Genomic DNA, 13,699 nt, shown 5'->3' on the forward strand with positions numbered 1-13,699 from the left:
CCTCTGTGGTTTTGGACACTGTGAAAGAATTGGAAGTATTTTGTTACTGCGTTATTATACATTATCTGTGAACCCAGGGGTCAGAAATCATGCTGGTTGAATAGTCCCCTCTCTCTAACGTAAATGGAAAATACACTTTTAAAAGTAGTTTCACTTACGGGAGATGCTTATTAAAGATACTGTATCCAACAGGGTAAGTTGGAATTGAAACTCTTTCAAGATTTATGATGATGTATTTAGGGTTGATTTCTGCCAGGAACAGATGGTATTGAAGCAGACAGCTGATAAGTGATACAGCAGAAAACGCCTATTAAATGATGTTTTGCAGGTGTGATCACAAAATAAGAGTATTTTAAATTGTTATTGCAAAATTTGGTTTTGAAGAGCAGATTGGATAAAGAGGAGTTTTTATGAAGGGGGAAGTCACATTCATGCTTTTCCAAAAAGTGCTTTAATTCAAAGATTTTTGGATCAGTAGATAGTGAACTGTTTGAAGGGCTAATTGACATTATATTCTAATATACTCTAAGGGAAGCCATAGTCAGGTTACATCAGTCTTACTGGATATGTATAGGATAACAGTACATATTTAAGGCATCTGGCTTTAAGGCATCTGGCGCCTTAAAACTCTCTGTAGTGGTAAGTACTCATTCTAAATCAGTTGATGAGATAGAACCCAAACCAGGAATAAATCGTTGTATCTCAAAGGATGCTTACTACTTTAAAAAGAGGTAGATTTGTATGCTGCATGTTTGCTTAGCCATAGATTTGTCCATTGTAGAAGTTTTGATCCATGAAATAACCAGCAAAACAGCTAAAGCCCGTATTTAAAGTAAAATGAAACAAAGCTGGTATTATTCTTGTTGTAGGTTAGAGGAGTTATGAAGGAGCTTGTAGCACCACTATCCCTGTCACTTTATTTCAAATTTGGCTAAGGCTTTCTCCTATGCAGTTATCATGTCACAATCCTTATAGAAACTCCTATGTAGATGAAATGGTTGGGAAACTCTAGAAGTGGAAGGACTGTGAATGGAAGTATCATATGTTTTTCATGCCATGCAATTCAGAGGCACGTATAAATATGATATTTAGGGTTTTGTGACACAGAATCATCATTCTGAAAACTGATTCTCTAAGGACTGAGCCCTTCTGTTGCTTTTTAGTTTGTGGACAGCATTGACCAATATCTGGAATTAAACTATGGAGTTTCTTATTAGGAATACAAACACAGAAGAAATTTATACCAGAATACCAACGTTCTCTTTCAACTAGTAAAACCTGCCTAATGCAGTTAGTGTGATGTGTTTCTTTATTAACAGTACAGCTGATACAGAGTTGTAGTAGTCCCATTTGCCTTGCAGATTCTTGAATTGGAAAATGAGGGTGGCACAACATGTTGCTTTTCTGTGTTGTTAAATACTGTGACATTTGGAATTAAATAGTATCAACAGTGTTAGATTTTTCCATTCTGTGTAACAGTGACTTTTATGTACAAAACCCCTCCTCTCTTGAAATGTTTTCTTTTAGTGTCATTTAAGTTTATGAGATTAAAGGAACAACACTAGGGCCAGGATTTATATTACTATGATATATCAGTGCTGCAAGATGTCTGCTTCCAAAGGTGCTTGTTGAAACTGAAAGCTTGATTAGTGTTATTTCCAGTAATGCTTTATATGCAGTAGTTCGTATTCGCAGATCAAATTTGTTCATCAAATGATTACTGTTTTTAATAAAAAGTAGTCAATCTGTATAACAGTGCTTTAGTAGCATTTAAAATACTGAATTTTCTTTAATTTTACTCAGATCTCATTTATTAAAATTCACTAAAAATAGGTAAGACATCAGATGGAACAATTAGAATTTTCTTTTAATGGAAGCAAAGACTTGTGCATACTGATGAGAGCTTGCTGAATGCAACATTTATGCTTTTGTAAGAAGTTCTGAAAAACGGGGTTTTATATACTAAGCCAAAAACTCTCTCACAGAGAAGTTAAATAAAAAAAGCAAAAATATTTGGAAGCATCAAAAAGTGCTAGCTGTGAAACTAGAGGGGAAAAAAAAAGTCAGGGCTTCTGCCCAAGCACCCTCAGCATGCGGAATATTTGTGGTCAGTAGAGACCCTGGGGCTTGGGATTGTTGAAATACCAAGCTCTGGAGTTGACCCAGAAGATGACAAGCCATGAGCATCCCAGCCAGGGCTATGCCCTGGTGCTGTAGAGCAGGGGAGTCTCCACCAGCCTCCCACACGCCTGCCCTCCCAGTTCCTACTCCTTGCTGTGGAACTGGGAGTTGGGCTTTGAGTGTTTTCAAGCTGTCAGCTTAAGAGCAGCAAAACTGAAATATTTGCATGACTGGGAACACGCAGCTTGGAAACACAGGAGTGCTGGAGTGGAAACGTTGCTTGTGTTTGAGCTTGTGTTTCATGTTTCTGTCTTGGTGGTGTCAGGATGAAATTGGATTTTTAGAGAAGTGTGGCTCAAATTTATCAAGGGTTCAGTGATTAGCATTTTTCTACAAAAACAGCTCCCTCCTCTCCACTTTATTGGAAGATTTCTGATTGGCTGTATCAGATTGGTTACTTGCATGACTTCTGTTATTGAGATGGTAAAAAGAAAAAAACCAACCTAACCAAACCAACACCACACCAAATGTGATGGAAAATTTTGATAATGATGTGTTGCCCTTTAAGTGGGGAATGCAGTTTCCACTCGTGTTCCTGAGTGAATACTGTCTCTACAGAAGGATATACTCAGGACCCATCTGACTTTCTGTAATTCTACAATGAAATTGTAGACAGTAAAATATTATATTCATTTTTCTGGGCAAAAAGACTCATTTTGCTGGGGAAGCAAGTTTAATATGTGTATTGCTTTTTTCTCTTGTGCTTCGTGCAAGTAATTGGCACAGTGGTGTTGGTGATAAGTAAGTAGCATTGATTCCCTATTCAAGATGCATTGACTGCAGTTTTGCACTACTGAATTGTGAATTACTCATGTGTAATTAAAAAAAGTGATGTTAGGAAGCATTGACAAATGGTGAATGTTTAACTTTGGCGCTTTTTTTTGTGAGCAGGGACAAACGGAGTAGGTTGGAGCAGGGGGTTGTGTGTGTGTGGGGGGGTGTCATCTTTGGGAGGGAGTTGAATGTCCTACATTCTGAAATTGTCTTATGTTTTAGAAGTGACTTCTTGGGTCTCAGCTGTAGATTTGCTATCAGATCGCTCCTGCCATGAACTACTTCTTGAATTTTCTTCTTAAGGAGAGATTCACTGAATAAGGTTATTTTGGCAAGGGAGAGGAATGCTTTTTGCAATAAATTATCAATTAAAATGTGCATTAGTTTTGCCATAATTGTGACACAACAGTTGAATTAATAGAAATGTCTTGCCACTTAAAATTCCTTGCTGATGATTATCTTGATCCCCACCCCTGGTGCATTTGAAACTTCTGAAAAGAGCTAGACATCAAAGAGGAGCTTAGGCCAGAACCACGATGCCGACTGATGATCCATCTCTCTTCTAAGTTTTCAACATCCTTCCCTCAGGGAGCAAACTGGTTGATTCTTTTTCCTTTCTGTCACTAACTAGGATGTGAAAGTCATCTTATTTTTTTCATTAAAAACTGGGAAATTGGTCTGATCCTGAAAGATGCAAGAAATTTGTGCTAGTCTTTCAAAAGTGATTCTTCATCTATATATATTGTGTATGGTTGAGCTCTGTTACTTACTTGTACCATCAAAAGGACATTAGGTCAGCTCAAACCAATTGGAAAGGTTGGGTCTTATTTGCATCCTCCAGAATGTTTTCTGTAAAATAAATGGCAGCTCTACCTTCTCTTTGCTTACCTAGAGTAAACAAAACAATGGAAATTTGGATTTCAGTGTTTTTGCTCCTACTCACTCCAGTTTCTTTCCTATTTTCTATTTAAAAAAATAACTGCTGAAAATTCCAAAGGAAGTGTTTCTCACTAATGGTTGCATGTGGACGTGACACACCATTTTTAACTATGTAGGACAGCCTCCAGTTCCTGTCTCTGGAGACAAGTGAATGGTGATTTCTAATTGACGGGTTAATCTTCAGATGTGATCAGCATCTGTCAATGTGTATGTCAGGGAAACACTAGTTGACTGCGTAGGTATTAAGAGTTCCTTAGGGAGAAGCATGTTTGTCTTAGTAAATGTGGCTAATGTCTTTAGAGTAATTATATTTTTTAAAATATAAAATGTATAGTAATTGGAAGATGCACTTTTATGCAGTGTTTTTTTCATAACTCATGCAGAATGCTAAAACATACTTTTTATTTTAAATAAAACCTTTTTTCCCCCCTCTTACCACAGGATAATGAGAAAAGGACCCCTTTACATGCTGCTGCCTATCTGGGAGATGCAGAAATTATTGAACTACTTATTTTATCTGGTATGTTCTGTTCCTGTTAATGGAAAAAAAAATAACTCTATGCACATCCAAAGCAATATTTATGTACATCTTAGTTTGTGTAAATTTTACTGAGATATTTAATGTACTAGGAATTAAGGATGTTTGTACTGAAGTTTTGGGTTCCAGGCTTACCAGTGTTACAATACTGTGTAGTTCTGCTCTGAAATATTTTTCGTAGAAAGCTTTCTCAGTTAGAGCTATTTTTACTTGTAGCTTGGTCAGCTTTGGGTATTTTAACTTTAGTGTAAAGAATTAATAGTGTATGTGTTCTAGGTACATGTTAGCAGGATTGCTTTGCTTCTGAAGTGGCCTTCAGAAAAACAATTACAGTTGAATGTAGAAGACAGCATACAGAGTTGGTTATATTATTTTTAAATATCCTTTGTTGTTGGCGTAAATGTACAGAATATAATTAGGATCAGCTGAAAAATTTAAAATCTTTTCTTTTTTTCTATTTATTTGTACTAAGACAAAGTGCAAGTTCAGTAAAACAGTCTACTTCAGTCTTTTAAAAGAAAAAAATAGATAGAAAGCCAAGAAACTAAACCCAAAATCTGAAAGCCAAACTTTACTGACTGATATACTCAATTGATCTTTGACAAATCTACCCATCAGCTTGAGGCTGAATTTATGATACAGAACTGCTAAGGTTAAATAGAAAGATTAAAACTTGTAACATTTCCATAGAACCACTTTGATCTTTAGTCTGCTTAATGGCACACCTTACCTGTACAAAGCTGGCTATTTCCATCTCCCCGCCCCCCCTTCCAACCCTTAGCAACAAATTCTGCTTTAAGGAAATGTCACTTTTAAGATTGTAGGAGTCGCTTCTAGACTTTTAATTGAAATTGCTAGGCACAATTTAATTTGGTAATAATTTAGTGAGAGATAATCTTCTTGTTATATATGTATTTATGTACACTGTCTATATAATTATATATACTTACAATTAATTAATATTACATTGTTTATATTTTTATATATATATATTTCTCATGGAAATATTCTACAGTGATAATATGTCCAGAAAAGTTAACCTGTGTTGCTGAGAAGGTGCTGTTTTTCCCTACCAAGAAAAGAACCAAGTTCTGGTGATTTGAAAATATATAATGATCCCTTTCTTCTGAAAAGGAATCTTGGATCTGGCAAGGATATTACTTTGTATTTGGGTTTTGACGGTGATTAAAACAAAACCAAACAAAAAACCAAAACAATTAAGAAGAAAATACCTTTCTCTCTGCTAAAGGGCTTAGAGGAAGGGTGAGATTCTGGTTCAGATATTCACGGAACAAGATCCTGATTGGGGGATGGCAGGAGGGAAAGAAAGGTTAGTCCTGCTATTTGGGCACATAGCCTGGGGATAACTGTAAAATCAAACAAAAATTAAAAAATTGGATGGGAAGTGAGAGAACTAAGAGGAGGGAAGTGAACAGCTAAGAATTAGGGCTATACAAATAGTCCAAAGTTGAGCTGTTGGGTAGAAGAGAGGCTGTGGGGTGCAGCTGAGTCTGCAGATTGTTCAGGAAGATGGGGAGGCATTCATATGTCTCAGACAAAATTTATTTAATGAAAATCAAGATTTACTTTATGCAGAAAAACTTATTAAATAGTCATGAAATCAAAAGCTTTGTAAGCTGTGGAGTGTGTGGGTGCTGTCAGGCTAACCTGGCTGTGCTGATGGGCTCAATGCCATTTTGTGCCTGGCTGTGGAAGCACAGCCTCGGGAATTCCCAGGGAGTCAGTCGGGCTGGTCCAGCCAGGGAGGCACAGATGCCCAGTTGTTGGTGTGTTTGTGAGCAAATGGATGAAGAGGGGCTTTAATTGCAGGATGAGAAACTGCTGTCTGCCTGTTAAGGCTGTGCTGTACTTGGGCACTGGTCTGTAGATACCTGCATGCAAGCTGGGGTTTTATGCAAGGAGCTTAAACCAGACTCTTTTTTTAAAAAGTAGTCACTAATTTAGTCTTCCTCATTTCTGAGCCCCGACTTGAAATCTTTGTGGTTTGGAAAGTGTGAACACTCACAGCCGCATCTGAAGTGCTGCACCAGCTTCTTCTCTGAGAAATCAGGTCTAGGTGTCTCAAAATGCACAAGCTGAGATTTTTCTTTCAACTCTCTTAATAGGAAGATGGGGAACAGAGGTTAAGTGTATTTATCCTCTCCATTTCATAAAGATACGGAAAATTCATCTATTGTGTTTCAGCTGGAGATCAAATCTCTCCTTTGAGACAGATGTATAATGTTACATTTTGTCATAATAGATGAGCATGAGGGAGCAAATGAACAACATCTGTTAGCACAGCAAGGTTTGAAGAACACTTGCCGTGTTGCAAGACCTCTTTTTGAACAATGAGAAAATAATATGTTGTTCAGAAATGTTATTTATTCATCAGTCTCCTTTGAGCAGTAAATATGTATGTAAAAATTTTGTATGTGGCTTTAGTTGACCTGTTGTAATATATTTGTGGAAGAGACTGAATTAAGTAGGCTACTTCATCCTGGCGTTTCTCACCTTGCGAAGGCTTGACTTCGCAACCTTTGTGTAATGTCCTCTAATGTAGTTTTGCTGGAATGTCATAAGGAACCACTTCACAGTTTTTCTGCTGTGCAAGTTATCCTATAAAGGCTGTTTGCTTTGAATTTTTTATTCTTTATTCAAACTGGACCTCAAAATTACTGGTCAATATTAATCTTTCCAGTACTTGGTGGTTCTTTCCTGATTCTTTCTCATTATTCTCTATTCTTAGTTAAAGTGTGTATCATTTGTTACCTAGACATGTTCTTTTTCATTTGATTTGAACGCCTTTTGCATCCCCCTCCAGGGGATCTGTGTTGCTTTAAAGTGTGTATTTTGGATCATACGTTGTTGTTGTTACAATATCTTTACATTAGTTTGCTATATACCTAAGCAACCCATATTGCACATTCTGAAGATACAACCAATTCAGCCTATTTACAGACATTTGTGGAATAAGTTTTCAGTCTTACAAGCATACTTAGTTTTTGGACTCTTGAGGTGTTTTCCCACCAAACCTCAAGGTTGCTCTGTGACCTTTCCTGTTGTAGTCTTTTACCTGGGCAATGGCCCTGAAGGTGATAGTTTGGATACAGACTCTGAACACCAAAGAAAATTGCTTCAATGACTCCAGTTTTGGGCTGGACATTTAGATTGCCTTTTTTTATTTTTATTTTTATTTTTTTAATCGTGAGACAGTGCTTCACTGAACTTGCTAATAAACTTGTCCCTTGAGGTTGTGAATGTCTTGGCAGCAAATTCTCATACCACTATGGTCTGTGGGAGTCTAAATGTTAAAATCATCTCTCCCTGTTAGATTGTAGCATGATAAGCAATGAGTATTCCTAAATTTATTATGTAAGGAGGTGAACAGTAAATAAGAGAGGCATAAAGATGGTTGTTTATAGTGTACAGAATGATGGAACAAAAGGTTATATTTTAGCCACTTAAGAATCATAATTTTAGAAGCATTTTCTTTTTTATATTACACTGTGAAGAGTCATAAAACCTATCACAGTTGTATTTTCATGATGTACAACTTTGCATCGTGGTGCACAAATACATCTATCTACTTTGCATAATTGCACTGACTTTAACTGTGTAAATCCTTGATGGCAAACTACTGAGAAGCAGAAAAGTAAAATTAATTAAGTCTTAATTAATGGAATATCCAATTTTTTGTTGTTTTCAAGAAGTCCTGATTAAAAAAATCAAATACTTCCTTCAGTCAATTCCTACATGTGAACTGTTCTGGGGAGGCTTCTTGCTTTATAAAAATCATTCTTTCTGTTTGTCCTACACTTTCTTTAATGCTGTCAGTCTATTCTGCAGGCAAGTGAGATGTGAGGAGCAGGACAGTCTAGAATGTGTTCTTTTGATTAGTAACTTTTTTTCATGTGTTTTCTTTAAAATACCATGCAGACTATCGTTGCTTTCACTGAAATCAATGCAATTCATGAAAATAAACATCTGAATTATCTGTTATTTTCTTTTGAATAGATTCAGTGCTATATTGCATGGATACTTAAATATAACACAACATGTTTCTGTTTATTTAACCCAAAATTTTCACTGCATGGAGCTCAGCATACACGAGTGTGTGGTCGAACTCAATCTCATTAAGGTTTGGCAGCCTGTGAGTTTTTGTTGTGCTTTCCTCTGGGTCAGCTGGAAAATGCAGGAATCATGCTGACACTGAAAAACTATCATTACAGTAAGGATATAGGTTTTGGAAGATAGAAAAGACCCTCCAATGTTACTCCACTCAAGCTGCATTCCTTTCATCTAATTCTGAGGCCATGCAAGTGTTAGAAGCCGTGCCATGACAGTCTCACAGCTCAGCTCTTGAGAGGCTCTCCCTGCAGAAATATCAGCCATATGAAGCTCTCTGCTTGGGTTCTAGCTGTACCCCCACACTGAGGGCTTTTCACAGGGACTCCTTTTACACTGGCTCTATCTTTCAGCCACTTCCTCTTCTTTTGACCGTGATGTTGGCCATCACTTTCTTGTTAAAGCTGTCTGAACTTCCCTCTGGCAGAAATAACAGTCAGTCGCTGTGCAAAAAGTAGCTCTAACGCTCTTTGAGAGAGAAAATGAGGCAGACTTCTGAAAAGGTAGAAATGTTCAGTAGCTCAAGGAGTCTGGGAACCTCCTGTTGCTCTCTGAAGCTCGAGGAGGTGGTGGCTGAGGTGTGGCAGAAATGACGAAGTTCTGAAAGGAAATGGACTTCTTATGTGACAAGACAGTGAAATTCCGGAGGATGGCTTTGACTTGATTGTGGGTTCCTTCCCTTTTGTGGCCAGTGTATTCCCATGTGTTGTTTTCTGATGGTGGTGGTGGTTTTTTGTTTTGTTTTTCAAACAATAAAAACTATTGTTGAAGCATCATTGTGGCTGGTCAAAAGATATTCCAGTCCTGGCCCTCTCAGATTTTCTTTACTATCCTGTAGATCTTCTGCTATGCATTTAAATTATAAATAGGAAGAAGCTTTCTCTCAATAAGGTCATTATTTTTACAGCAAAAGAATTGGAAATGTTTTTTCCAATTTTTCAATAGGAAATTACCCTAGATTTCTACTACCATGTTTGTTCCAATTCATATCTCAAATCTTCTTTTACTTTACAAACTTCTTCTGCATCTCCTCCTGAATGTTCACATATTTTTCTATCTAAGAAAAAGTTTTCTTCTCCATCTGTTCATTCCCCAGTATAGTCTAAGAATTTCTGCTTGCCACTTTAAGTTCTTCCACAGTTGTCTTTTCTAGCTTAAAAAGTGGATCATTTAAAAAGGAAAAACTTGTCAAGCTAATACTAGTGCTCAGGAAAATAACTAAATAGAATCCAGTTACAGTAAGACTGCTGGTTATTCTCAGTGATTTACTAGGATCTTCCTAATTTCTGCAAAGATCGTTCCTAAAATTATTTCAGTATACTAGATGGTAATACAAAGTTTGTTAGCTTTTTTAAGTGCAATCTAAAGATCTTATTGATATCTTTTAAATAAACATTTCAGAGCTTCAAAGACTGAACGTCAGGTGTCTGTATTGCATATGTGAGTGGAAACACTTTCGCTTTATTTGCTTATGTTATTGTTCAGCTGCTAGCACATCTTGTACAATAACAAAGGAAAATACCATCCTTGACAGTCCAAAAATACAGACTACAAACAGAACAGTGGAAGGCAATTCAGAACTAAAGTTAGTACTGTGAGCGAAGATGAAAATGTCTTGTCAGTTTGGCTGTATTTCTCTTCTGAATTTATTTCCAACTGGTGATGCGTAAGTAATGTAGGCATGGCATTCATTAGTCTTCTGAGGACACTTACAAAGGGGAAGAGTTCTGATGGCAAAAGCTCTTACAAGAGGAACATAGGGGTGAAGTGCTGAGACACGACTGTATATAATTTTATGGCATTTTATGGTGAAGGAGGTGGGTGGCTGTTCCTTGCAGCATTTCCTGCCCAGTTATTTGTTGCCTGTCTCTTCAAGAGACGGTTGAGATGCTAGCTCTTATTCCAACATAAGGATATTGACATTGATGAAGTATCAACCGAATTGAAGAAACATACGTCCAAGTACTGGTGGCTAACAGCACATTTAAACATGCAGTTACCAGATATGGACTAATATTGTAACCTCCAGGATCCCTCTGTAAATCACTGCATGTATTGAGTTGAAAAATGTATCTCTTGGAACATAATTTGCTAAAAGTAAACATAATTGAGTTTTTCAGTAACTTCTGTGCTAGATTTATTAAATAAAACATGCGTTTCTACTTGTCAGTCATGTTAATGCAACTTTGCAAAATGAAATGTGACATTCAAGGAGAAGGGAAGAAAAAATTCGCTCCCTCTTCCTTCCCTTTCTCCTCCTTTTGCAGAGCAAAAATCCTGCTTTCACATGTGCCTAGAGGGGTAAACTTACTAGGCTCTACTGGCAAAGTTGAAGATGAAAGGGAAGATCTTGTTTAGTATTTCAGTTTAGTGCACCAGCATGGAAGAATAAGCTGGTTTGTTTGGAAGGTGCAGTTTTAATGAAGTGTCATTTCCGTAATCAGTTCTTAAGTTCAAGCAAAGATGGTGGGTCTTTGTGTGCAGTTTTGTGTTTGACATCTCTGGCAAGCCCCCAAATCCCTTTCCTGCAGGCTCTATGGCATTAAAAGAATTGAAATATAAGAAATTCTTCTTTAAGCAAATATTTGAGGAGTTTTAATAAGGATGTGAAGAACAGGCCCCTGAAGTCTGGAAGATCCAGTGTGGTGGGAGTGGGTTTGGTTTGGGCTTGCTTTTTGTTTTGTTTTTTTTTTCCAAAGTGAGGATTGGGGTAGGCTGCAGTGTGTTTTGAAAGAGCAAACTGCTGCATAGCTGCCATTTGAAATGTGAGAAATGCCCTGGTTAACACGTCAGCAGGTTGAGTTTCACAGAGATAGTGTTGCATCAGCGGTGCTGTACAGTGAATTCTGTACATATAGGCCTTCAAACTGTATTCAAGCAAACGCTGAAGCAAATAATCTTTAAGCAAAAGATATTCAGCAAAGATGTCATATATTTTCTAACGTCCATTTCCAATGATCTGGAGTAAAGCTTTACCCCAGAGGGTGAAGGCTGTGACCTTCCTCACTGAAGCATGGTAGGGATATGGTAGGTTTGAGGGAGCTCTGTGTCTTATGGAGAGCATCTGAAGGGGGTGGGAAGAACAGTAACATTTTCCGCAAATCCTGGGCTAGGGAGTAAAGAACAGCCTGGAGGGGGGTGATGTCCTCAGACACAAGGCTGCTTGGAGAAGCTTTTTATGAAATTTAAATCAGTCTTGGCAGCATGTCTTCTTGGAGAAATTCAAGGGGGAAGTGTCTCTATGTTAATTTAAAATATTATTTTGTTTAACGTGTCTAGAGTGATAGGTGATAGAGTGATAGTCCTGATTTCCACATTAGTAGTGCATGCACATTTTTGGGGATTATGCTTATTCTGATTATTACTTTAAAACTTTGTCTTTTTGGAATTCTTTAAAGAGTTACTTGTTGGGGGAGGGGAGATGGGGAACAAGCTTGGTGGTTCTTTCTTAAGTAAGACCACCAGAGATTGAGATCTTTTCTCAAAAGTCAACTTTGTTGTTTTCGTTTGTCAGAGAATCTAAAACTTCCTTGTGCATTCGAAAAGTTAACTTATTTTAGTGTCCGCTGTTACACTAGTTTGACTATGAGATGTCGTCGATCTAGGCTTTCTTGCTTCTTTGGGTAGAGCATCACTTACAGGGATGGGGGACAGATATTGTTGTGTTAGTTTTGTTCTTTTGAGAGGACCATGTTACTTTTAGGTATCATTTCAGATTTCCCTAGGCATTTATTTGGCTGATGCTGATATGCTGTCTTATCAGAAACAACAAACACTTTCAGGTACTCTTTTCCCTTAGTTCTGGAAGTTTTGACTGGCTTAACCACTGGGAAGACCTTTTGTACAGTGTTATTTTGTATTTATTCCTGCACTCTTCTGATGCAATATTTAGACTGTGTGTTAAAGTACCAGAAACGTCAATGAATGCTTAGGTGAACGCATAAACATGGCTTGGACTCTTAAGCAAGTTTTCACTAGAGCTCAGGTAACTGCCACCTCCTTGGAGTGGAAATGTGTACTTCTCCCCTTCTGCTGGGCATGGTGCTTCTCTTGTCTCAGGTTTTATCACTGGAGGAAAATCAGGGTGGTGATTAGTGACCTAGGAACTCCCTTTATTCCATTAAAATGCTTCAAAGACATTTGTATGCTAAAATTAGAACTAGAAATCAGTTAGACTTTGAAAGTACTCATTCCTCCATTGTTGGCTGTAGATGTGAAGTCAGGTGGAGCCATTTGGGCTCTTATTTTTGTCTCATCTGCTAAAAACAAAGTTTGGTTAGCAATAGCCTGGACGATAATCAAGAATTACAGATACATTTGAAATATATTTGTTATATTCTCACTTACTGATCATTCCAGGTTATTGTTTTCTGGGAAGGACTACCAAAAATCCCAAGACATTTGTGGTGATGTTTAGAATCCTTGAGTTCTATACAGAATTTGATACAGTACATTATTTTACGATACATGATATGGTGCAATACACTAGATCCTTATGTTGGTTCACAAAAGTTGATAATTTATATTAAGATTAAGTCTCTTAAATGTTTGTTAGATTTGTGGGAGTTTTCTTCAAATGGACTTGGACTTTCTTCCTATTCCTTCAAACTTATTTTTCAAAAACTTTTGAGCTTGGAAAATAGAATGGTAGCCAAAACTTCTGGAATTTGGATAAGGAAAGAGGGAAACCCTTGAAATCGTACCCAGCAATTAGACCTCAGGCTCTGTCTGGAGTTTGGAAGACCTGGGTTCAAAGTGGGAGTTTGAATTCACCATCAGGTTCTGTGTTGTGTTCTTAAGCCTGCAAGGGTTGGATTGACTAGAAACTGATTAACTCAGAGGATTGACTTCAAGTCTTTGGTTTGCTTAGTATGTACAACCATGATTTCGTACAGACTGCTAAGTTTCTTGGTCACGTTGTTCAGCTGGACTGGGAGAGAGACTTGTTTGCTGGTGCAAGTCGGTGAGACTTGGATCAAAATACCTGCCTCTCAGCTGAGTATCCTCACCAGCAACCTGTCTGACATTTTGCTTCTTATTGGCCTTCCATACTTTTCTATTCTTTACATAGAAAAAATTAAAGTTTGTTCTGACATAATATTTTTATGTTTAGCCTGAGAAGTTAAAAAGCTCTGACCA

General features: G+C 37.4%; 1 protein-coding gene across 1 annotated transcript in view; it reads left to right on the plus strand.

Moving 5' to 3' along the window:
• ANKRD28 (ankyrin repeat domain 28) overlaps window positions 1–13,699 on the plus strand; it is a 72,266-nt gene that overhangs the window by 16,661 nt on the left and 41,906 nt on the right. The window contains exon 3 of the mRNA XM_014937708.1: window positions 4,336–4,414. Within this exon, the coding sequence (XP_014793194.1) occupies window positions 4,336–4,414 (79 nt within the window). The remainder of the gene's footprint in view (window positions 1–4,335; window positions 4,415–13,699) is intronic.

Source organism: Calidris pugnax, unplaced genomic scaffold (genome assembly GCF_001431845.1).
Source record: "Calidris pugnax isolate Ruff unplaced genomic scaffold, ASM143184v1 scaffold11, whole genome shotgun sequence".
Classification (NCBI taxonomy): domain Eukaryota; kingdom Metazoa; phylum Chordata; class Aves; order Charadriiformes; family Scolopacidae; genus Calidris; species Calidris pugnax.